General features: G+C 34.4%; 4 protein-coding genes across 6 annotated transcripts; all 4 read right to left on the bottom strand.

Annotated features, from left to right (window-relative positions):
* Positions 1-2,255: 2,255 nt before the first annotated feature.
* LOC143624041 (uncharacterized) lies at positions 2,256-3,505 on the bottom strand. 2 transcript variants are annotated; one of them, XM_077094792.1, is made up of 2 exons: positions 2,388-3,505; positions 2,256-2,316 (listed from the first exon to the last, which is right to left on the bottom strand). In XM_077094792.1, exon 1 carries the CDS (start codon positions 3,433-3,435, stop codon positions 2,500-2,502), a length of 936 nt encoding a protein of 311 aa, XP_076950907.1. In that variant the 5' UTR covers positions 3,436-3,505; the 3' UTR covers positions 2,256-2,316; positions 2,388-2,499. The 2 variants fall into 2 exon arrangements, with proteins under 2 accessions (XP_076950907.1, XP_076950908.1); XM_077094793.1 differs by having other exon boundaries at positions 2,405-3,505.
* Positions 3,506-5,698: 2,193 nt separating this feature from the next.
* Positions 5,699-7,948, bottom strand: LOC143624040 (uncharacterized). Its single transcript, XM_077094791.1, has 7 exons — positions 7,791-7,948; positions 7,582-7,725; positions 6,796-6,894; positions 6,633-6,709; positions 6,435-6,543; positions 6,021-6,349; positions 5,699-5,926 (listed from the first exon to the last, which is right to left on the bottom strand). Exons 1-7 carry the CDS (start codon positions 7,858-7,860, stop codon positions 5,834-5,836), a joined length of 921 nt encoding a protein of 306 aa, XP_076950906.1. The 5' UTR covers positions 7,861-7,948; the 3' UTR covers positions 5,699-5,833.
* A 1,377-nt stretch (positions 7,949-9,325) lies between these two features.
* LOC143624080 (phototropic-responsive NPH3 family protein NPY4-like) lies at positions 9,326-12,941 on the bottom strand. 2 transcript variants are annotated; one of them, XM_077094826.1, is made up of 5 exons: positions 12,794-12,941; positions 12,258-12,523; positions 11,554-11,623; positions 10,386-11,462; positions 9,326-9,821 (listed from the first exon to the last, which is right to left on the bottom strand). In XM_077094826.1, the coding sequence occupies exons 2-5, from the start codon at positions 12,317-12,319 to the stop codon at positions 9,408-9,410; spliced, it is 1,623 nt and encodes a 540-aa protein (XP_076950941.1). In that variant the 5' UTR covers positions 12,320-12,523; positions 12,794-12,941; the 3' UTR covers positions 9,326-9,407. The 2 variants fall into 2 exon arrangements, with proteins under 2 accessions (XP_076950941.1, XP_076950942.1); XM_077094827.1 differs by lacking the exon at positions 12,794-12,941 and having other exon boundaries at positions 12,258-12,709.
* Positions 12,942-22,085: 9,144 nt separating this feature from the next.
* LOC143624038 (BTB/POZ and TAZ domain-containing protein 4-like) lies at positions 22,086-24,184 on the bottom strand. The gene is made up of 5 exons (XM_077094790.1): positions 23,867-24,184; positions 23,574-23,704; positions 23,148-23,454; positions 22,669-22,982; positions 22,086-22,485 (listed from the first exon to the last, which is right to left on the bottom strand). Exons 1-5 carry the CDS (start codon positions 24,098-24,100, stop codon positions 22,359-22,361), a joined length of 1,113 nt encoding a protein of 370 aa, XP_076950905.1. The 5' UTR covers positions 24,101-24,184; the 3' UTR covers positions 22,086-22,358.
* Positions 24,185-24,894: the final 710 nt, after the last annotated feature.

Genomic DNA, 24,894 nt, shown 5'->3' with positions numbered 1-24,894 from the left:
ATCGATCAAATTTCACTAAACTTATCACTATTAGACAATATGTCAATTCTTCTAATTTTAACTAGTGTTCATCACTCTAAACTTACATATGCTCCATGAATGAATTTGTAGTTTAAATATGTTTTCATCCAGAATCGTTTAACCTACATACCTTTAATACCAGTTTCAGTACTTTAATCCCCAGTTTATGGTCGTTTCCAAAACGTTTGTCAAATGATATGCTTAATCCTCACTTACACTTGGAATGAGATAACGACAAGCTAAATTTTTAGTCCCGCACCCTCAATCTAGGCAAGAACAATTGACTCTTTCAGTTTCTCTCTTTAGGTTCAAGTCCTCCCTCTCCAAATTCTCTTCGAGTAAATTTTGAAGACCCAAATGATCATGGAGATATAGACCAAGTGAACACTTAATTCTCAAGCAAGTTAAGTTTCCATATAACCAAAAGGTCCCTCAACTTTATTTCTCTCCTCCGTTAACCTTGACTTAATCAGCAAAGATTTTATTACAAATAAATCAAGGATATTACAGTCATGTAACTAGTATGACACATAGTAGACCACAAAGTGTTGTTTATATAAGCAGATAAATCATGTGTAGATACTATTGCTTCCCCACCTATCCCATAATTTAGGCCTGGACATGTTTAGGTGTTCATTTCTTTAACCACATAGAGTTATAGACGCCTTACTTTGTGTAGTCAACATACGCGTCTAACTAGTTAAAATTCAAGACTTAGCTGTAAGTCTAAATGAGACGTGTGTCATCATATACGATCTAACGATAGTACAAATACTTTACAAGACTGTTTCTTTCTTTGAAAAATTCCTCTCGTATCCTCATGTTATCTTTATCTTGTTATCGTAAACCACATGGGGAACAGTTTAATCGTTATTCTTGGATGGGTTACCCACGTGTAACAAAGAACTTAATAGTTAAATGCCCGATATGACCAACCAAAATGAAAGAGCGCATAAATAGTATGCATTCATTGTTGTACCAAGTCTAGGACCATTTTTATTGTCACATACCGCCCACCCTAGAGTGTTTTTATATGGTCCATCATGTGACCACTAGAAACGTTGTGGACATCGTGTAGCCACCACAAATTACATAGCCCTCATGTAATTTGTATGACGTTGCCTAGAATGCCTAATACCTCGTAAGTTTAATCTTTAAAGTTATTACCTAGAGAGTTCAGTAATTGCTGACCATCTCCTAGTGTACTTTGTATGTCTTTTTCTTTATCAGTATCTTAAGAGTTAGGCATGTCCCTAACCTAATGAAGCATTAAACACATGGATAAGTTATTACCCCACATACGAAATCAATAAACTTGTATAGTCGGGGAAGGTTCATGTACATTTTAATCTTAGCATGAGAACGTAGGAAATAATACTAATTTATAAAAAAAATGAGAACATAAGAAACAATACCAATATACATAAACAATGATTTATTATAACAAAGAAAAAACCTAAAAATTACAACAAGAATCAAAATCAAGAACAAAATAATACCAACAAGACCTTATAACAACAAAAGCAAAAATCTAATAATAACAACAAAATATAAATCAGCAAATACTTATAACGTCTCATAATAAAAAATTAGCAAATACGAAGAAAAAATAACAACAAACACCTATAAAAATAAACCTAATGATAACAACAAATTGTTTCTCACTGTTTTCATGTTAAGAATAAAATGTATTTGATCTTGTTTTCTCATATTATAATCGTCCACGTTTAATATCATAGTCATGTTTTATGATATTACTATAAGCATATGTGAACGACCCTTTAAAAATCTCACCATTCATAACGATCTTTGACAGATGAACTATAAAGTACATTCATCAACCCATAAAACCACCCAAAACAACACCAAACTTATGTTCTAAAATAACATGACACCCTAAGACTGTTGAATTAATCAAGAAAACCCATTCTAACCCTTAAATATATGAAGGTACAAAAAACTTACCATCTAAATAATCACTTGTGTGCCAAAATCGCTTGTGATGTTAACCTATAAGAACTATAAAAAATATACTAACTCTCTCCAAAGTGCCCTTAAAAACTCTAAATAAAGGATCCACAACTGCAAGACAGCAACCATGAGCACACTACGGCAAGTCCCGTTTTCAGACCTGTCAAACCATTTTAATATAGTTTCGGTGAGTTACATTTCACTCATAATTTTAATTTAACAACATTTAAGGCCAAGGCAAATTACCTGAAAATTTGATTTACCCATTTGTATTTCACTTTGTTGATTACAATATAAGAAACCACACGATCGACTAAACTTAACCTGCAAGATAGCAAACCACAAGACAGTTAGATAATTGCCCAACGAAAAAGGTTTAAGATAAAACACATTACCCGAAGATCATTATTACCAGGTTCTCTTTTGGTATTCAAAACTTCTGCTGTGTGCATAATTGATTTTAGTATCCAATAACATAGTACTTCAACATGAACCACGTGTCAAATGTTAAAACTTCTCGTGTAGTATCCACGAAGATTCTCCAAGAATCTTGGGATTGATCTCGGTTGCCATCCGAAAATCCAACATGGATGTTAAAATCCGTGCACCCGAGCCTGACTTTTGCGAAGACCTTGCGCGGGCTAACTCCAAACCCGGTGTCAGAATACTTTTCAAAAAACAATCTAACCCATTATTCAACAAGTTAACACAATCCATAGAGACATCCAACCCGTCCTTTTGCAAACTATGATTCAACCTATTCTTTAAAGAACTTGCAGCCGGCAAATGACCACTGTAATGGCAAGTCCCGGCATAATATGCAGAATCTAAAGCGTTAGTTTGTACTTTTCGTTTCTCTATTGAATGGATATTGATGCCAAGTGGCGCTCTAACGGGGCTTCTACTATAAACACCGGGACTTATTGCATCCTGCTCAACTTCTTCACCATCTTCGACCGAATTAACCTCTAGTGGCGGTTTGCTACCTAAAGAAAACAACTCCGTAGCACTCTGTTGTTGGACTTTTGTTGTTCCCAAATGTTGGGAAACATGAACCGTTCGATCCTTAAACTTTCTTTCACGAATGTTTGGCGTTCGGCCTTTTTTAGGGGATCGAGGAAACGCGCATAGAGACTGAAGATCCGTCACAGGGTGGTGGGTCCCATTAGGGACCTTTAAACCCAAATGACCATCACTTTTAACATGTTTGGAAACAGTTCCATTTCTCACAATGGCTATGATTAGTTCATTGTGAAGGTGAATGTTTTCTCGACCGACTAAACCTATACAAAGCTTGTTGAACTCTGATTTACCGAGCTTAAGACTTAAGAACCGGGTTAACAGATTGAAGTATTTCTCAGCCTTTTGTGAACCGAGTCGCTTTTCGATTCGAAGCTTTAACTCGAAAGTATTAATTCCGGAAACGCGACGAACCGCAGGCATTATAATGGTGTTTTCAATATGTTGATAACATTATATTAAAACCAGATATGATCGAGCGAGCAAACCCTAGGTAGAAGTTGTTAACTCAAACAAAACAAAACATTCCGTTGGTTGATTCAGTGAAACCAAACATCGATCACTACACTAGAAAGATAAAAAAAACAAGTAATATATTCAAATTAATAATAAACTAATGAAGAACAAAACAGGTTTGGTTGTTAATAATCGGAAAAGAGGAATTGAAGGTAAAATGAAATGTTGAAGAAGGAGATTAGTAATAATAATACCTGATTGACGGAAGTGGAAGAGATGAATTGATCGGAAATTGATGGAAGAACGACGTAGTATTGTGTTATTGGGTGGAATGAATTAGTGAATGGTCAGAACCTGAAAAGTGGGTCAAAGTCACATGCCCATTATTCACAACTGAGATTATGTTTGGGTGCAGTCAAACATGTACCAAGCGTACATGGAGGTCAACAGGTATGTATATAATGTTTGCGTTGACTTCTTAATATTCCAACAACAGAGATTCATTTTGTTTATTCATTTAGTACATTCAATTAGATCTTTTGCTTCCGCTGTCGATGAACTTAATGAATTTGTTTGCCACATCGGTGTACTCTTAACATTCCAATGGCAGCTTTTGCGTTCGCTACTATGTCGCAAAATGTTTATTTGAGCAAATACTTTTGAAAAATGCCTAGAAACACTTGGATGTTTTTCAAACCACTATGAAATTCAAAAGATTCTCAAATAAAGTCGTTTTAAGAAATCAGGAGTTTAGTGGTGTTAGGTACCATGTATATTTATTTGTTTTAAAGACACTGATTGAAGTGGACTGAAACTACAATGCAATTTTAGGACAGAATTGCTAGATTCTGTTATTCAATAAGTAGGTGAAAATTACATGGAGAATGAGATGAGAATTTGACCAATTGATCCAACATTAAGCAAAACCTTTCACCCATCAGTTTTTTATTATATCATGATTCATGCACACTTTTGCTCCCAAACAGTTAAGAAATTTACTAATCTAGCTACTAGCACAGATGGTTTCATGACTATTTGACATGTCAAGTGAGTTGAGAAGTCAAAAGTCAAAACGAGTTGTAATCAAGTTGTAGACGGGTCATAAACCTTGGTTAATAGGTTGTAATGAAATCATAAACAGTTTTTACTGCTTATTTTTCTTAATTTTAAACAGGTTGATAAAATCCATTGAAGTTTAGTATGACTTGAACACATGTTTATTAAACAAATTAAGCACAACTTGTTTATTTTAGTACAACTCGAACACAACTTGTTTACCAGAGAAGTTTAGAATAACTCAAAAAAACCACTTGTTTTTTAAAGGGTTAAGATAAAACTATTGCCACACTCAGGAACCAAACAAATTAAGCACAACTTGTTTATTTTAGTATAACACATCACAACTTCTGACTGCCATTTAATTTAGGGTTAGACTAAATGTACCCCCCTGGTTGCTTGTCATAACCCCCCCCCCCCCCCCTTTTTGGAAAAACCAACTTTCATCTTAACCCTTGAAATCATATAATTACCAAATTAGCACAAAAGTAAGGATTTAATATTATTTTTTTTACAAGTTGCATTTTCTTTTTATGATTTCGAGTTTAGGGTTTTGGGTTTCGGTTTTAGGGTTTAGGGTTCGGTTTCGGGTTTAGGGTTTCGGTTTTAGGGTTCGGTTTCGGGTTTAGGGTTTCGGTTTTAGGGTTTAGGGTTCGGTTTCGGGTTTAGGGATTAGGGTTCGGTTTCGGGTTTAGGGTTCGGTTTCGGGTTTAGGGTTTAGGGTTTTTGGTTTATTTTGTAAAAGATAAAGTGGTAAAATAAGGATATTATAAATATATATACTATTAAAATTAAAAAAAGATAATATAAATATTTATAATATTAATATTAAAAATATTAATATTAAAAAAAATAAATTAATAATAATACTTGATAGTTTTTAATTTGATATGTGTAGTGAAAGTTATCAAATGAAAGTAATGTTGTAGTGACTAATATGTATATAAATAATGTTAAAAGCTAATTGTAATTTATGTAATAAGTTCAGGGGGGTATATTTAGTAAAAATGAAGTAAGAGGGAGTACATTTAGCAGCACACTTAATTTATCATCAGGACCCCAACCAAAAATTTTGATTTATTAAGATGAAAAGGAAAGCATCCTACTAAGTACTAGCCACAATTAGTCAGAAACCACTCATTGCAATGAACTCATCAATAAGCCAAAGAAAAGGTTTCAGGATTTCATATATCATGAAATTAAGAAACTCAAGGACTACTATAACTTCCGCAGTTTGGACATAACTGTCATATGTTTTTTATCATAACTACCGAGACCATTAACTATAGCCGCACGAAACCTAACTCTGTCAGTAATAGATAGACAGAGTACGATGATGCTGAAGAGACGGGTTTGAGACCCCGTATGCCCATAACCAAAGATCCAATTCCACACTCAACACCTGAAAACAAAAACATTCATAGATATGCTGTCACACTTGTTTAATGTATGCATATACAATTATACATATATAGTCATAAATCAACACCACCAACCTGTTTCCCGGTTCTTTTCTGGATCAAATCCCTCATTTTCTCCACTGCGTATATAGAACAAGCTCTCAACTCAACTTCCTCTTCGGTCCCAGAACCAATTTCCTTATTACCCTTAATAATATTATCCAAATCTGAACTATATCTCAACACTCCAAGCTGTTGAAGCACTGCAGGGACAATATAGTCTGCAAATATAGTGATCGAACCCGCATCACTAAATTCACCATACCCTTCACCTTTAAACGCACCCCACACATCAGCAGCAAATATTTGAGCCCGTTTATACAGAAACACCTGGTGACCTTTGTACACCGTGTGGTCACGAAAACCTACACCATTTAACTCGTTCAACATCTATTTCATTGTCAATAACGTAATTTGTATCAGTTGGTCAAAAAGTATTAAAATTGATACCCGGAAAATGACGTGCAATAATGGAAACGAGCTTAGCAGCCGACTTATCACAAGACTCCACAATGTTTGATGCTTTTCCCCCAAAGCTTCTTTCCAACTCAAACCCAACCTAAACATACAACTTTTGCTATTAATTGCATAATATAACACAACGTCACAACACATATTACACATGCACATATATGTATATGCATATACCTCATGCAACAAGCGGACCCGTTCATCCTCCAACGGAAGAGGTCTCGGCCATTTCAAGAGCTCACGCAACTCAGGGCCTGATTATAACCACAAGTCAAACTTGGTCAACCATCAACGACAGCTCAAGTTTTCTGAGGTTATAAAGATTCAATAGTATTATTACCAGTGTACTTTTGAAGTCGATCAGCATCAAACACAGTTTTGTCATTTTCGAGGGCTTGTTTCAAGCCAGAAGCCAAATTATCATAGTTTAAATCCTTATCTGGTATCAAATAGCAATCAATAAACATGTCAAAAGAACAGAGTATAACAAAGTATATTATTATTTTTGGAAATCAGCTCAACAGAGCCGGCCATGAGGGGAGGCAGGGTAGTCGACGGCCATAGACTCGACACCCCGCTAGGCCCGAAATTTTTTTTTAAAATATATATATATATATTTGTGAAAATAAATATGTATAATCAATGTTTCAACACAATTACATAACCACTAGCTTGGTCTAGTGGCAAAGAGATATGAAGTCTAACCAAGAGGTGGTGGGTTTTAGTCTCATTTGAGACATTTTTAAGTTTATTTTTTATACAACAGTTTTCTAAACAACTCAAATCATAACCAAGTAAGCCCATTTAAATTAAATTGTTTAAACTCAATAAAATGTTCCTTTCACTTAAGGCCCAAAAAAATGTTCGCCTTCTCGGAGCCGGCCCTGAGCTCAAGACATGAACACAGAATTTGATCTCAACCAATATCGAGTCTTTCTGTTTATTATAATTATAATATTTCAACTACATACCCCAAACCATATATTTATATTGAATAACTTCTTAAACATACTATGACTCAAACTCCAACAATTATTCACATATGAAGTAAAAAATATTTAGGGTTTAAACAGTAATTATTTTCTCAAAATGTTGAAAACTCAGAAGCCATGTGATGCAATGTTACCTGGCCAGAAGCAGAAATTGAGAGCATCCAGAACAAACAGGTATTGAACAGTTAAAGGACCGTTATCAAAGTAATGAATCCCTTCGAAATTCCATTCCACTTTCGGAATGGAATTTTCAACACTTTCAACCACTTTCTCAATGCCTACCAAATCAAAAAACAATGAGCTCAAATGCATCTATTTATAAAAACAAAAGAAATAGTTATACCTTGGGAATCGATAGTGACGTGAGAAGAATGAGAGGCGACCCAGGCAGAGCTAACCCTAACTTCTTCCATGGCGGCTGCAGAGGAAATGAAAATAAAATGATCGTTGACCACCGGCTAATGGTTATGGATATATGTAGGGAGGGTATGGGTGAAGTGTCTCGAACAAGATGATTGGTTTTGGTTTTGGTTTTGGTTTGAAATTTCGTGCTTAATGTTTCCACCACGTGAAAACCGGGCCGGGTTTCCCACGAAAAGTCACGAGGCTAATACTGCTTTTGGGCCCGCATTTCCGCAAATCTCTAACGGCAAAAACTTATACTTTGGGACTTTTTTGGAACTTTCTGGACTATATTGTAATTTTATTTCTTTCTCTTTTAACGATTTCCTTAGCTTGTGGTGGTCAAAAGTGTAGTTTTTCTATCCTCGGGCCACTATGCACCCACAATATGCCAATACACATATGAAAAATGTCTGGTCTAAAATGGGCTACGACACGATTTAATTCAACCTTAGACAACGTGGTAGAGGGCTGATGGAGATATACCAAACTCATATTTGAATTAACTGAACTAAAATAATTGGGTTAAAGAAGTGTCCGACCTAAACTTAAAAATGTGTATAACTTGTGATACTTATAAATTATAGAAGCGTAAGTAATAGACGAACGTCTCGGTATCCTGTGAGAGATAACCATGTCTTAATTATAAGACACGAATTTCATAATTTGAAGCTTGATTTCAGATTAATGATTTCCCCAAACTTGTGAGTTTTGATTGACATTATTTTCTATGTAGGAAGCCATGATTCATAGCTGGTAAGTTAATTTATGATTATGCAGTCAATCTTACTTTTTAAAACTTTGGCTAAACATGTCAATTCAAATATAGAGCTAACTTATAATAAAAAAAGGTCTAGACATTTAATATTATATAAGTATTCTTTTTTATTCTTGCTTAAAAAAAAGTCTGGACAACAATAAGCAAAGAATTAGAAAACCAAACCATTTATTGCGAGACATGGCATCCCATGACAAGCTTTGAATCTGTATGGTTACCCATGATGATGAAAACATTTTGTTAAGTGTTATGACCGGTGATAACTAATAATGTTAATACATGCATGCATTTTCCTCCAAGTCAATTTGACTGCAAATATCTACCACTAGCAACCCCTAGGTGTTGTAGACACTAATCGTACATTTTAACTCAACCTATTCGCTATTTGACTATTTTTATTGAAGCTCGCTTTAACTTGAACCAAATTTATATTTTCTTAAACCATCTATTTTGACCCAAATCTAGCTTGATCGTTACCCGGCCTGCCCCATCCATTATACAGGCTTACTTAGGATCATCCCATAATCTATCATTACGAACAATGATTATCCTTGATTAAACTGTCAGTTTTTGCATATTGTTAAAATATTTTTAAAAGAAAACCTATTTAAACAATAATCATTTATTTAATTGAAAGTCGATACAAACCAAAAAAAAATTGGAAATGAAATTGCAGAATTAGCAAAAAGAAAGCACTTGTTGATCAACTGGTACATTAGACCATCCAAACATACAAAACCATCCTAAAACACACACAACCAATTTACACAAACACATAACCTACGACAAAGAATGCCTCAGGCTTCTCGTACACGACTTTGTTTCCTCGGCATTCGTTGATCGACTCTCTGATGTATCCGAACTCCCATTGTCACTATCTCTATCCTTACTCGAAAACACCTTCATAAATACCCTTTTTGATATGACCACCCCCTTCCCTTCCTCACTTGTGGGACCTGACCCGCATTCTTCTTCCGTGTTAGTCCTCGAGCCACCACTTGCCGTCACACCCATGGCGGCTTCAGCCGACACCCCGCCACCTCGTAGCTGCTCAAAAAACAGAACCTGCACTACCACCCGTAATGGGAGCCGCTCGTTTTGAACCGCGTGCTTGCAAGCATCCGGTGATAACTTTCGACAATCCATTAACCTGCATATTCGTTTCTTTTCGCTCTTTCCTATCCCAGGGTGTTCCTTTAAATGTTTTCAAAATATAATCAGTTGTTTGACTAGTCAAACTCGATAAAGATAATGAAAAATTAGTAGGTAAAGTATTAAACAGTTTAACGTGTGAATTTCTGACATAACACGAAAACAAGGTATGAACCTAGCATGAAATTAGCGGGTTTGTTTAGTATAAATGGGTTTGAGTCACTTTCAGATTCAAACTGCGAACCCATTTAGTTAGACCGGACGTGTTTGTGTCAAATCACCGGGTTCGCAGGTTGGCATGTTTGACCCGTTTATTTTCTATTTTATCTTTTGAAATATATGTCTTAAATTAAATGGGTTAACTTATAAAAGAAATAAGTGTAATATTTTATAATTGAAGTAATAGTTATATATGCACTTGTCTTCTCTTTTTTTGCTGTACAAATGTAAATTTAAAGTATTAATAAAAAAATTGGGGTTAAACAGGTTATGTCCTTGTCAACAGCGAATATGTGTCGTGTTCAGATTCTCGTGTCTAACACGATTTTCGGGTTGGACACGTCAACTCGCGAACATGGCCTGTTTAGCACCCATAATTAAACTAACCTTAAGGTACATGTCGATGGCGCGATAAATCCCGTCATGTGTCGATCGTGGTAAACTTGACACCATGTCCGCCAGGTCAGCAAACTTTAACAATGATGTGTCCGGGTCCTTCGCAATTTCAGCAAGGTACCCGTCGATAATCTTGGCCACGGTAACTTTCTCACTCGAGACACCATTGACTTCCAATATCCCGTTTTCATCATTTTGATTACGCGTCATAAATACTGCAACGAGTTCTTGAACCAAATCGACATCAAGAATCACAATATCAGACACGGTTGCATCGTGCAACCGATTCCCAATCCTTCTCATCAATTCCTTCCTTTTAGTTCCCGCACACTCTAAAACCACACACGCGTGTAACAAATGAACCAATAACCCGCAAGAAACACTTTCGGTTTCATCCGGTAAAAGCTCGAGTATCATTTCAATCAAAGCATGGGTTTTTACAACATCCCCGTCTCGTTTACCGCTTCGTTTCCCGAACCAATGCAATCTTTTTTTCACATATAAACTTAAAGATTCACCAATAACATACGAGCCTGTTTTCCCATTTGACTTAATCGCGATCATTACTCGCTTATACAAATCGCTTGAAAGATCACATAAGTCTTCCACCCACCAATCTTGTGGAACCGTAACGCTTTTTTTTCTCGTATAAGTAAACGACCATTCGACTTCAGAACTATCAACCGATACTTTTGAAGCGATCGAGTCTAGACAATGGCTAACCACTTTTAACTCTTCGGACCATGGAACAAGACCCCTTGTTGACTGGAAAACAATAACCGAATCTTTCCAGGTTTTAAAAATGCTCGAGTTTAAAAACACTTCGATTTTGTAAACGAGGTTTCCTTTATCGACGGTTTCATACATTTCCAAATACTCGGCTGCACATCGAGCCATGGCCACATTGTACGCGTTGAGTGTCACAGTCATGCCATAACAAAACTTAGCACAGATTTCAAACCCCATGTGCCCACCTGGGATTTCGTTGATTTCAATTTCTTCGTTGTTTTCGGTGTCTTGAACTGTAACGAGTTTTTGCAAACGCGCGCTCTTGGATAATAATGGGAACTAAAAGGAACCGAAGATAATATTTCATTAGACTGTTTTAAGGAAAGATGTTTAATTTGTTAACATGATATAAAATAATGAAATATCAAACCTTGTGCACGCAAAATTTAACGTCTCCAATGCTTACAATCATATCAGCGGCTAGATCAGTTGCTACATATCTGAACATGAACAAAATTATTTAATAGTTAAGTTGAAAACACATGCTACAGAATTTTATAACCATTTAGGCATGTAAAGAAAGTGAATTTTCATGAACTATTCATAAGGAAGTTCGTTTATTTAATAAACGGACAGATATGAACATAAAATTTGTTCATTTAGTTCAATGTACGGACGTGAACATACAATTTTGTTCATTTAGTTAAATGAACGAACATGAATACATGTCTCGTTCATACGTCCATTCATTTTAATTCATGTGTTTAAGTTTGTTCATTAATATATTCATTTAAACTTTTTAGTATAATTTTAATAACCTTTTAGGGCCACGCATTGTTCTTCACATTACTTCAAAATAATTTTAGCTAAGTTATCTTTGTTCATCTGTATTCAGTTATGTTTGTTTATACTCCTAACTAACGAACATACATGAACACGGACATGTTTATTTTCTTCACGAACAAACATGAACAAGAAAATACCATTCATTTAATGGTTCGTGTTCGATCATTTGCTTATAGTCAAACGTACATGAACATGCTCCATTCGTGTTCATTCAGAATGTTTACAAGCCTATACATCAAATAGATAACAGTTGAACACCAACAACAAAGCTCACAAGAGAATACTAACCGGATATTATCTCCAGTACACTGAAACAAGTCAGGTTTTGATCCAAGTTTCATAAACTTCATCTTCAACAGGCTAAACTTATTTCACCTTCAACACACAATCATATATAAGTAATAAGACACTACTTCAAATGAAACACAGTTTCAGAGAGCTTTTAATTACTTCTTTCTCTCTCCTCAAAACAACCCAAATGTTGAATAATCAAACCCTACAAAATCCACATTCTTCCACAAAATCTTGCTACTACCAATGGCAATATGAAGCACCTGTGTCACACTCCCAACATAATCTTGATATCAGTTAAAATACACCACCAAATATGTAGACAACAAACAAACATCAACTTGCTTTGGAACTTTAAACAAAAACACAAACTTTGCACTAAAAAACAACACTTATTACTTCACTAATGACGAAATGGTTAACCACTAGTTTCAGTGTCAGGCTTAATATTATGCAACATAATTAATGTAAGATATTCAAAACATATACATATACATATACGAGTAACACTTAATAGAATTATATATACAAACCTCAGTGTTATGTTGAAAAGCCAGTTGAGAAATTGAATAGAAGATGAAAACAAACAACACCCATCTCGAGTTTAAACGAATGGTAACGAATAAATCAGAGAAACAGGAAAAAAAACGAATCTCAAATGAACACTAGGAGAGTGCAATCTTTTTAGGAAGGAAAAAAACAAATGGAAGGAACGTACCCCACATAATTAATTATATGTGTTATCTTTATACTAAAATGTGAAGTGATAAATGGATATAAAAAGAAAGAGAAGAGAAAAGAGACAAGGTAGGAGGAAAAAGATGAGTGGTCGTTAATCTTTGCCAGCCACTAAAGCAACAGTGTGTTATCGCTAAAGGTTAATATTAGATTAGATGAGATCAGAATGTTGGCACTTCCCACAGTGAAATTGTTTGGCTGTTTGTTGTTAATTTGTAACTTTAGTTTCAGCACCACGTACCGCATGGCTCGGCTGCCTTCTTTATCGTCTTTTTATTTGAGAGAGACACACCTGTGAGCTTTTGTGGTACTTATATTCTATATTATGGAACTTTATCTTTCGCAAATGAAATCGTGAGTTTTTCTGATCGTTAGATTCAGACCAGACTAGACCGGACCACGTATGTGTTTAGATTAAGGTTGTAATTAAAGGAAAACCTATTTTATCAGTGGCTGATTATTTTATAATATTAGTGGACGATAAGAAAAGGAAAATCATCAATGAGTCAAATGGCCATTGACTAAGTGAAAAAGGCAAAATAAACATACAGGGTTTCCTTTTTTTGCTGGACCCATAGATAAACCAACGATTTACTAACACGTGCGATTTTTTTAAAAGAAATGGTTACATATATAGAAGTTTATGGGGAGAAACATTTGATCCCTAGACATTTTTCTCGACTTAGGCAGCTTGGTCCTAGACGCTACCTCCACTTTGCGCGACGTTTCCCTTCACAATGTGTATCGTTAGACGTTTCCTCTGGAAAAAAAATTCACATGTTAGCAACTCGTTGGTCTATCTGTGGATCCTGTTATCGGAGGAAACCTCTATTGTTAGATGTTTCAGTCATGTGTCGCATTATGAATACTATTGTTTTTCGTTAAATCACTGCAACCCAAATTTTTCTCATGTTAATTTTGGCTTATTTTCAGTTGGTCAATGGTTATTTTGGTGATTTTCCTGATGGTGAAATCATTTAGGTTGTGAAATCATTTAACAACTATAGTGACCAGTATTTTATAGCTTATGTAGGGGTTATGGTAGCAACCAAGATTCGGATATGCTAAAGCAGTCTTAATGAGTTACGATAGAAAACCAGTTAAAAAAAATATTATGATATCACAACTTGTTATGCAAGAGAGTATAAAAAGAAAACATTTAAAGTAAAATTACCACATCATCTAGGTGAAACAAGTGTTTTCTGTTTCATGTAGGTTTTTATGATGTTATTTGTTGCTTGATTAACAGTTGTATATAATATGTTAATCACACAATTATATTAGTCAAATCAAATCTAGTCGTATTCAGTTGATTAAATAAATAATCAATTTAAAACATAAAGAAATGTAAAAAAGGAAATTTAATTTCTTTTTTTACTATAGCCTACAATTTCTTTTTGACAACATTAACTTGAAACTGGTCAAAGTAGGCGCCTTTTTACCAATATGGCATCCAATGTGTATGAACTGATATATCGACTTGGAATACTGACGTGGATTTTTTCCGCTATACTTAAATTTTCTGCTTATATATTAATTTTATTATTATATTGAGATAGTTATAATATGTACCTCTTTAGCCCCCTGAAACACTTTTAACTACTTAACTAACTAAGTAACCACCTAAATATTTTGCAAAAACAATATTTTAAAATAATTATTGCGACATGATTTTAGCCAAAAAAAAAAAAAAGCTTTTTACGATTATGATTTTTGTAGTTATAGAAAGTTAAAGTAAGTAGATTTAAATAAATAATAATTACATTATGGTTTTATACGTTTTCTTTTATGTAACATAAATACCCACACCTCTAGTTGCAGGCTGTGTGTGGGGATCACGTGGTCCACTCTAGGATTCTCTCTTTCGAAATTAGGACTAAAAGCATTCACGTGGTTTTGAGTTTCAAAGGTGATCGATTGGTAAAGAAGATCACGGTAGGGTTCATTCTTAACTTTACATTTTTATAATACAAAAAACCAACAAAGATAATTTTAAGAGTTTGAAGTAATTAGTAAATCCAAGGGATATTCTTGGAACTTTATACATGCATGTGTTACTAGGTTTGTTTTATCGAGTTGGTTTTTAGTTTCTTGGACATGACAAAATTTTATAAGTTATATAAAAACTGACTTGAATACGAATTTAAACTCATTAATCGACTCGAATTCGATTATTCATAGTTGATTAGAATTCGGTTAAAATCGTTTCAACTAATTAGGTGATTTGCTCTAAAGTATAAACCAAAGGGAAAAGAATAGTAGTTCAAACTCAACTCTAGACATTGATAATGTGACTAGTATCTAAACTCGTAAATTTTCAAATCCAACCCTAAGTAGAGTTGTAAAATTTTGGTATATACAAAGGATGAAATCTCATATCAATATATCATAAAATCCCGGTCAAAGGTATACTAATTTATCGTGACATGCCAAATGTTTAAAGAACATATCTAGTCAATTTATACCTAAATGTGTGAGACTCCTAATAGATTTTGAAAATATCTCAACAATTAGATAAAGGTGAATGTAAGATGTGTGTGTACTTTCTTTATAATTTTAAGACTTTTAAAAAATGTATACAGGTAGTAACAGGTTCGTGTTCGTGTTTGAGATACATGTGCACAATAAGTTTTCGTGTCGTGTACATGTATACACATTTGGTGTTCGTGTCTTATCGTGGACAAGTATACACGATATGTCAGCCCTAATTTTAGGTATGGATCCAATTCAAAAGCCTAATTTCAATCACCTTTATCTTATTTTAATTCGTTTTAGATTCGATTTTCTCTTGACGCATTCAAATAACAAGCATTCTTCATATTCCCAAGCAAATAAAGAGATCAGTTTATTATGACATAAAATAAAAAGCAGACTTTCTTTGAGATTTAGCGCAAAACGAGTGTTATATACTTTGCTCAGTTCTACTGTTAGATCAATTTGATACACAGGTGATCTAATCCTTACAAAACCAAAAGACCTAGGAGAAGTCAATATCAAGATTTTTGTTATTTTAGAAGTTCATTTTTGTATAACATGGTGTGTACTTATCACTCTTACCATGTAAATCTTAATAATTAAGTTATACAGAATAATATTATGTAATATTTTATAAAATTGTATGCATACCATATGATATCTAACAAAGATTCTATGGATTCCCTATCTAGAGGGACGCCAGACAATAGCTTCATATTTTGCCACATTATTTCATATATAAATATTATGTAGAATATAACCCAATGGAATATATCATGTGCTCTCAATCCAGACGCTATTTTATTTGATTAACTTTCTATTCTGTGAGAGAGTATTTTAAAAACTATAAGATAACTGAAAGTCCAACTATTATTTATCATTATTCTTATTTTCTCAAAAATCAACATATTTCTCTTTAAAAGTGTAAAAATTAACACCTTTAAAGCAACGATATTCGGATAGCAGATCTAAGCCAAGAGGCCCGAGAACCAGTGAACCAACAGCAGGCGGCCGAATGATCATTGATCTAATTAGAGCCAAACAAGGCATTGATGCCTTGATGCTCTGCATACTGCTACATGAAAACAGGACACCTTATCATAAGGTTGGAGGTGTAAATGAGCCAATTCTAAACTTTATTAAATATTATTTATAAATATATATTTAATAAATCATTTTTTTTATTTTGCAAAGCAAAGAATAGATAAAAAAAAAGGGCATGTAACCTCAGAGAAGGAAAAAGCAGACAATCAACAATCAAACAAAATTCAAAGCATTAAACTAGAAAGAGAAGACTCCATCCAAACTCTCCAAGCGATCTCTTTGTGTAATGAGCGAGACTTGATCCAACCAAACAAGTTAGTTCTAATCTCCTCCTAAACTATGTTGTAGAGATAGTCGTATTTCTGAAAATCTTCGCATTCCTTTGCTTCCAAATTAATGAACCAAATCGTGGAATAAATAATTGCTAAATGAATCCTCTTCTCGGAAAAAGAAGGCGACTGTGAACCAACCTCGAGCAATTGGTCGAATGAGTCAAGACCTGTCAGGTCCCAACCACACCATATAGAAACTGCCCTCCACACCTGCTTCGCCCGAACACAATCAACAAAAAACATGGAATGACGATTCATGCTATAACGAACACCACGAACAACCCGGAGAGATCGAAGCCAAACCTCTAGCGATTAGATTAACCGCCACCGGAATTTTGTTTAGTAAAACTCTCCAAATGAAACAGGTTATTTTAATTGGAATCCAACCATCCCAAGTAATCAAAGTAACCGGATCGATCTCATAAACCTTTGCAGTTATAACCCGTCTCGAAGATTAAACCGAGAATTTTTTCGATGCATCGCCACCCATCAAAGTGTCATCCTTCACAAAATGAAACAGGTATAAAGACACCATTTCTGTTAAGTCTTCAATATCCATACGAGCATCAGACGGAAGAGAAGAAGTAGACCAAGCCCACTCTCCCGAATAACGTAACCCTATCACACACAAGACAATTTTTTTTCACTTCACGCTGAAACAAAACAGGGAACAAATCTTTAAGCGCGAATCTACCCAACCAAACGTCTAACCAACTATATTAATAAATCAAATAAAAATTAATATAACCAATAAGAATCTACCTAAACTTTCTTACTCTACTTATGGATATGCATTACTCACCTTTGTCCGTAGGATCTCCATTTGTTACACCCACAAATTTAAAACATATATTTAAGCATCTTGCGGAAAATAGGCCCATATTTTTTTGGAGATAATTGTCTCCAATTAATTTCCAATAAGATATATAATCCAAGTCGACCCGCTTAATTCACATATCATAACCGCCTCCATTTATAAAAGATTCTTTATACCTGCATACCACCACCACCACAACTAATTAGACGAAGCTAAGTGAGGACTCACATTCTACATACAAATATACAAATACGATTCATATAAACTCAAAACGTGTCAAGCTTCACTCATGCGGTACGACTCCCACAACGGTTTAAAACTCCATTTTTATACGTCCATGTTCCCTCACTTCTCCTGACCCCGACAGTGGGTCGTTTCACCTAGGATATCCCTGTTGATACGAACTGAAAACACTACAAAAGACCATTAGTAGGTTAGTTCGTACCGTAAATATTAAACAACATAACACACCGATTTTAATTGTATATCACACCGCAACCCACTCGATTAACAACTTACTGTTACCCTCGGCAAACACCATTATTAAGTTTGTAAGATTCACCCGCCTTTGGTTTGAAATCAACTTAGAAACCACAAACGATAATAGTGTATTTAAAACGGGCTACAAACTTGCGACACCATGATTACATCAAACCCCAAAACTTAACCAAAATCCCACCATTTAGTTTATTCTAAGACCACCCATACCTCAACCCCAACTCATGTAAAATGTTTTAGTCACCTTGGAGTTTACAACCATACCAAAGACACCCCAATGGTTTTATAAATACAATAAAATTCAGTTTCCAAAACAGCCTTGCGTGGCTGTGGAAACCCAATGTTTTCAGCCACTTACAGAGGGTATTTCATCTCAACTAAAAATATTAGTAAAGTAGACTCAAAGACCTTTCCGTCGATATATTAAACGCCTCGATCGGACATCTGGTTAATTTATTATGAATATTTCAAAACGAGATAAATTATTGAATATGCTGAATTTCAGCACTTGTATCACCTGATGCTTTATCAATTTGCACCATTTATTTATTGGATCAAAACCCCCAATCAATGTCAAGACGATGAGACATTGTTTGGTTAAACTATGCAAAAGTTATTATAATAAAACACCTTAATTATAAGAATCTAAATTCATTATTAACACTATTCTAATCGAATCCATATTCGAGTCACTCACCTTTGCCCGTAGGAGTGTCTTTGCCTTGTTACTCGTTCCGACCCGTTGTCTTCCAAGCTACGCAAAACCTACCTCGACAACAATTCAACTTCTCAATCAATTAGAATACACATAATTCATTGACACTTGCTAGTTTATCATGATCTCATGCCCACTAGTTTAACTCTTAAAATAAACTAGGACACTCAAGTAATTGTTACAACTTGAACGCATTTAAACTATTTTAATAGTTTAGACATTTCATCAAACACCTGGTGGGCATGAACATTCAACAATTATAACTTTAATGTGAACATCTCTAAACCATGCCATCATAAAAATATGGACACACTCTTTATTCATAAAGTAATTTCTTAAAACCTGCACGTTACTCAATTGATTTAGCCAAATTTCACCATATAAGTATTCATTCATTGTAATCATCCACACCTTACTTACAAATTCATGAAATCAACACTTAATTCATAACATGCAGTTAAACCCATGACTCAAAAACAACTTTAATTGTTTAAACCAACTCAATCACGATTCTGAACTCAAGATCAAGCAGCAACCAGAACTCTGAGTTGCGGGTTTAAGACCATAAACCATATGAAATCCCAACTCTTGTGTATTTACTACCCAGACAGAAAGATAACTTACTGATAACACTGTTAATCGATGAAAACTGACATAATCACCCTTGAATCCATAGAACTTGTGACTCGGGTGAAAGAATCCAGCCTACCTTCTTCATCTCTCTCTCTTTATTTCTCAAATACCCCTTTAATTCAAGTTGTCTCAAATAACCAGTTCGCTCCTCATAAAATTCTAATTTAACTTGAACATACTTGTTAATAAAAGTTGAACAACTTTATAAATACTTGATAACTTGTTAATAACAAATCCCCGATACTTAAAACGTCTTTTTAAAACGTTAAAAATGCTATCTAAATTTTTGGTATGGATTTATAGATCTAGCATACATATTTTAAATCATCTGATAAAATTAAGATGTTACACCATTTCCTGTATTTCCTTGTTTACTTCCTAAATTCGACATACCTTATATCAGTTATGCAAGTTTTCTTTTGTGTAAAACTCATTTTACAACATATGGGCCATATCAACTATCTACTTCCTTAACCAAACTCTAATACAAGTTTAAAGAATATTATATTTCAATTAACAACACATTAACCTATGATATGTTTTGAGTCCTTTTCCACATTTATTGACCCCCTTGGTTGGCTTGTTGATCAGCTCATTAAAATTCCCCTACAATGGTTATTATTCATACCTTAATGATGCGAGAACTCATTTGACTATATGTTTCTAAGTTCATTTTTAAGTATATGATCCCATATTTACATCATTTAGCATCTTAAGTGAAATACATGACTTGCATAGACGTTTCATGAAAACTCATTATCCAAGTTCTTAAACACTATTAATTGATTTAAGCATCATAAATAATAAATACGTTTGATCCTAAAATGTCAGTTGACTTTGTTATGCAAGTTTTTGTATATATTTTTGTATTTGGATAGGTATAGATGCAAATAGCAAAGTAACTACAACTGTTGAACTTGCAAATAAGTTCCTTGAAAGATTATAGAGAAGTCCGTGTTAGATGAGCATACGATGGTAGAAGTAGAACCTTAGCAAGTTATTATTGGTTACACAAGAGTTATAGCTCGTTAGTTCTATAGATTGCACTATACAAACGAACCCACATGTTCACGTAAATTATAATGTTTCTATATTATAAACGTACATAACATTCGTATTTAATAACAGCTTCAAATAGTGATGATTACTAATAGGGGTTTTGAGGCAAATTGTTCACAAACAATTTATTTTGCTGATATATAATATTTCAGCGCAAAACTTGTTGGAATCATCTTAGGAAAACCAAATTAATATATCACGTTATGCTAAACAAGCGTTCCTTTTCTTTTTCTTATGCACTCTCTTTTAAGTTGTTACATTACTAATATACCCTCTTCCTCTCATTAGAAACACAACAATATATAAAATTATAGTTATTAGGTTGCTTACTTGCTTATGTTTTTACACCATCTATATTTCTCTGTCCCGCTCTATATTATGGGAGTGTTTTGAGATTCCTTATATAACTTATAGGTTAATTATAAAATGTTTGGAAAAGTTAAAGATTATAAGCGTATAATTCATAAGTTACAACTTCATAACTTATAACTTAAATAAGTCATAAGAAGGTAAAACAAAGAATCCCAAACACCCCCTATGTAAACAATCTAAATGACCGATTTAGCCAATTAGCCCTATTCCCGGTTAAAAACCCTTTTGGGCTTGACCTTGATTGAGCCTATTTGTCTTTATTTTTAGAGAAAATTACTGTTTTAGTCCCCGAGGTTTTTAAACGGAGTCACTTTTAGTCCCTGAACAAAAACTTGAACTGTTTTACTTCATGTGGTTTTTAAGCGGGGTTAGTTTTAGTCCCTGAACAAAAACTTGAACTGTTTTACTCCCTGTAGTTTTCAGGCGGGGTCACTTTTACAAGACAGTGGAATTATCTTATCACTGTACACATGGTCAACGTCAATACTCTTTTACAGTTCATCCCCTTCATAATCATCCAGGGCTTATCTGATGTGGTTCCATGATAGAATCCATAGAAAATGGCAGGATACTTATTTATGAGTTTAAAAAGAACATAAATGACGGTGGATTGGTGGGGGACATAAAAGTTATATTGATAAAAAAGGACATTTTATTATAATATTAAATTTTTTTACGTCTTTTAGGACATGCATGAACAAAAGAAAATTGCAAAAAATTTACTTCTTTTACCGCCTAAATACAAAGAAACATGCAATCTATCATTAGCACAGTAATGTTCTTTAAACATGGTATACTTTATTGAACAGAGGCAAAATTGTAAATGCATGCATATTTTGATGGAAAAAATAACTTAAAATTGATGGAGGGACTAAAACTGACCCCGCTTAAAAACCACATGGAGTAAAACAGTTCAAGTTTTTGTTCAGGGACTAAAAGTGACTCCGCTTAAAAACCACAGGGACTAAAACAGTAATTTTCTCTTATTTTTGTAAATTTTTCTCCTTTCTATATCTTTAATTCTGTAATCTTTTTTGTTGGTTATAATAATTTATAAAAGTATTACAAATCGTTGTGTGACAGTACTATGTTTTAAATCTTCAGTTTTTGTAATATTTTATTTGTTTTGCATAATATTTTATTTTTATTTCTATATAAGAAACATTACCATCCTAAATACTTGTGTGATAGCACTATATTTTAAAACTTCAGTTTTTTTGTAATCAATAATATAGAACTCCTACAATAAGGTATCGATTGATTGGTATGTTTCAACCACAAATTGAACAATTTAGCCATAATATTGTTGTTGCTATGATTATAATTACAATACAATGAGATCGATCCCGTTATCGAGTGATTAAATTAGGTTTCTTTATGACTAGGTGCGTACTCACTACCAACAGCGCTAGCATTTAGGACGACGCTGTCAATGAAAAATACGGAGCACCCGTTATACTCTTCGTTCTCAATATCTTTCTCACCAATATTCTCCACTTTATATCGTCCTTTTTTTGTTTCCTAGTTCTGTCCTTGAAATTCCTGAAAAGACCAAACCACCTTTAATTATTTTGTACACTTACATCTTAATGTGTTATGTCAATTATAATGTTCCCCTCATGTGGACTGTCACATGGGCCAGTGTGGCACTTGTTAATCATGCAAACATCAATTAAAATGAAATATTGAAGAATAATAACAATAATAAGAGATATTGACTCGTACTTGCATAAAGGAACCCTACAAACGTTTGAATCTATGCATAGTCTCGAGTGTAACTCCAAGAGCTGCCACATTCTTTTGCAATGGACACACCCACCGAGTACTCTTAATTTGCATCCAGCAAAATGGCGAACGAGTAATTCTAACCCTTTGCAAGCCTCGTAGTTGCACGGCTCTTGATGTTTGTTAAACGCTTTGTCATGTGGCCCAATTGTCCGACAACCGTCCCTACATATATGAACAAGGGCTTCCATTGCTTCGTATAGTTGTAGATAGGTCTTTCGTTCATTCGCCTTCTTCACCTTCTCCTTTTGCCTCTACAAAATACATAATTACATGTCAAAATGTACACCATTAAATATTACTTGTTCTAAAAGAAGTATTCCCTTTCCAAAACCCATAATTTAACAGGAGGGGGTACATTTAGCCAACCCAAAAATATTAAAATCTGACTATGTCATATCAACAAGCTAGATGCTTACATTGGCCTCATCCGCAACGGATTCAAGAAGTTCCTTTTCAAGAATCGGGTGACTCTCTTTCATGACCTTCCATCCATCTGACAAAGATGCGGCTTTGAAGTTCTTTAGGATTAACCGATGAAAAATAATACTAAGTCGTGGAGCGTCACACAACAACGCAAGCTGAAAAACATCTATGGCATTGTCCACGTTCATATACTTATGTTCAAGCTGATTTTCACACTCTCGTTTCAAACGAGGTACCACGTATGAATGCGAAAGAACCAACAAAGACAAAACATGCTCTTCCATTTGATTCTCCTCATAACTACATTAAAAGAAACACATAACAAACTTGTGTTGTTTAGGTTCTAAACTTCTATATAAACAATAAAGATAAAGAGTTAAAGACATAAATCATGTTTTTTTGAGGAAAAGAGTTGTTACCAAGAAGAGTACAAGAATCTAATGAACACACGAACAGCCTCCGTTGGAACTCCTCGTATAGGTACGACAAATAACCGTTTGCTTCTACTTTGTTTCTTAAACATGCTTCTAAAAACAGGAGAAGCTAACCCCTATTAAAGAAAACAAATATTATTATATAATTATCAATTCATAAATAGGTTCAGCTAAGCGTACACCACCCCTTTTTCATTAGGGTGGGGTACGTTTAGCAGAACCCATAATATGCAAAATAAAACGATGAAATTAATAAGCGATAAGTCGATTGAACTTACGAGAATGCTAGAATGCGCATAGATGATATCGTCACTGCTCGTTTGAATTGAAACGTCAGCTCGGTAAGCATCGTCAAACAATCGATCCCATGTTTCCGTCGTGGACGCTGAGACACAACAGTTTCGTCGCCGGAGCATCGTGCGGGTAGTTACGGTTCTCGCGGGTAATGGCGGAGGAACCGGTGCAAGTGTTTGAATGACCGTTTGACTTTCCAGCTGGTGGCTGTTCTCCATGATTTGTTTCCTCGTCAGATCCAAACTTATAATATCCTATGCCCATTGTCACATCAATAATGTTTTAGATTCTTATAAATTATTAAGTACAGATCATTGTAAATATTATCGAATAAAATGAAAGTTACCTTATGAATAAATTAGAGAACAATGGTGAGATTGATTTAATAATCACTTTGTAAACATTAATAATTTCGTTTTGGAAAACCTAAACGTTTTCAACCTCGTTGTAGTTGTTATATTTATATAATGGGTAGCTAAATAATAATATGCCGATTGTTACAAGTGATTTGAGGATGAACAGCACCACCACGTCCGTCCGCCGTGGTCCGCCACCAACCAACTTGTAACAATGGGCAGATTGATATGATATGTAAAGGAGAGAGAAATTGGGAATGATTTATAGAAGAAATAATCCATGGATAGAGGTTAAATAAATATCTGGAAATTTGGTTGGTGATTTATTTTATTTTGTTTCTGTGTCAGCTCCGACGCATAGGTTTAAACGTGCGGTTCGTAAAATCAAAAAATACAAGGGTCTGACTCGGTAGCACGCGCTTATCTGATGTTTGCTTTCCCACGTTGTCATTTCCACCATTGGTGACTTTCACTTTGCACCCTTAAGTTTAGATTTGGCTTCACGACTAAAAAGAGTAAAAGTCATAATTTTCGAACCACTTTTTGATAGAGCATCTCCGATTGGTATCTTTTGGATGCCGGCTGGCAGTGTCTTACAAACGTCGAACCACTTTTTGATAGAGCATCTCCGATTGGTATCTTTTGGATGCCGGCTG

This window comes from Bidens hawaiensis, unplaced genomic scaffold (genome assembly GCF_021521415.1).
Source record: "Bidens hawaiensis isolate Kalapana, Puna unplaced genomic scaffold, B.hawaiensis_p1.1 tig00003653_1, whole genome shotgun sequence".
NCBI classification, from domain to species: Eukaryota; Viridiplantae; Streptophyta; class Magnoliopsida; order Asterales; family Asteraceae; genus Bidens; species Bidens hawaiensis.
This window is presented reverse-complemented; position numbering and strand designations above follow the sequence as displayed.

What these genes read in the sequence shown, in the direction of transcription:
- LOC143624041 (XM_077094792.1), bottom strand. Translation starts at nt 3,435, where the DNA reads ATGCCTGCGGTTCGTCGCGTTTCCGGAATTAATACTTTCGAGTTAAAG.
- LOC143624040 (XM_077094791.1), bottom strand. Translation starts at nt 7,860, where the DNA reads ATGGAAGAAGTTAGGGTTAGCTCTGCCTGGGTCGCCTCTCATTCTTCT. An exon ending in TCGACTTCAAAAGTACACTG is followed by an intron (nt 6,710 to 6,795) that starts GTAATAATACTA and finishes GGTTATAATCAG; the next exon opens with GCCCTGAGTTGCGTGAGCTC. An exon ending in TATTGCACGTCATTTTCCGG is followed by an intron (nt 6,350 to 6,434) that starts GTATCAATTTTA and finishes TAAATGGTGTAG; the next exon opens with GTTTTCGTGACCACACGGTG.
- LOC143624080 (XM_077094826.1), bottom strand. Translation starts at nt 12,319, where the DNA reads ATGAAGTTTATGAAACTTGGATCAAAACCTGACTTGTTTCAGTGTACT. An exon ending in TGTACTGGAGATAATATCCG is followed by an intron (nt 11,624 to 12,257) that starts GTTAGTATTCTC and finishes GTTCATGTTCAG; the next exon opens with ATATGTAGCAACTGATCTAG. An exon ending in CCATCGACATGTACCTTAAG is followed by an intron (nt 9,822 to 10,385) that starts GTTAGTTTAATT and finishes AAACATTTAAAG; the next exon opens with GAACACCCTGGGATAGGAAA.
- LOC143624038 (XM_077094790.1), bottom strand. Translation starts at nt 24,100, where the DNA reads ATGGAGAACAGCCACCAGCTGGAAAGTCAAACGGTCATTCAAACACTT. An exon ending in AGATTCTTGTACTCTTCTTG is followed by an intron (nt 23,455 to 23,573) that starts GTAACAACTCTT and finishes CTTTTAATGTAG; the next exon opens with TTATGAGGAGAATCAAATGG. An exon ending in TGTAGGGTTCCTTTATGCAA is followed by an intron (nt 22,486 to 22,668) that starts GTACGAGTCAAT and finishes TGGTCTTTTCAG; the next exon opens with GAATTTCAAGGACAGAACTA.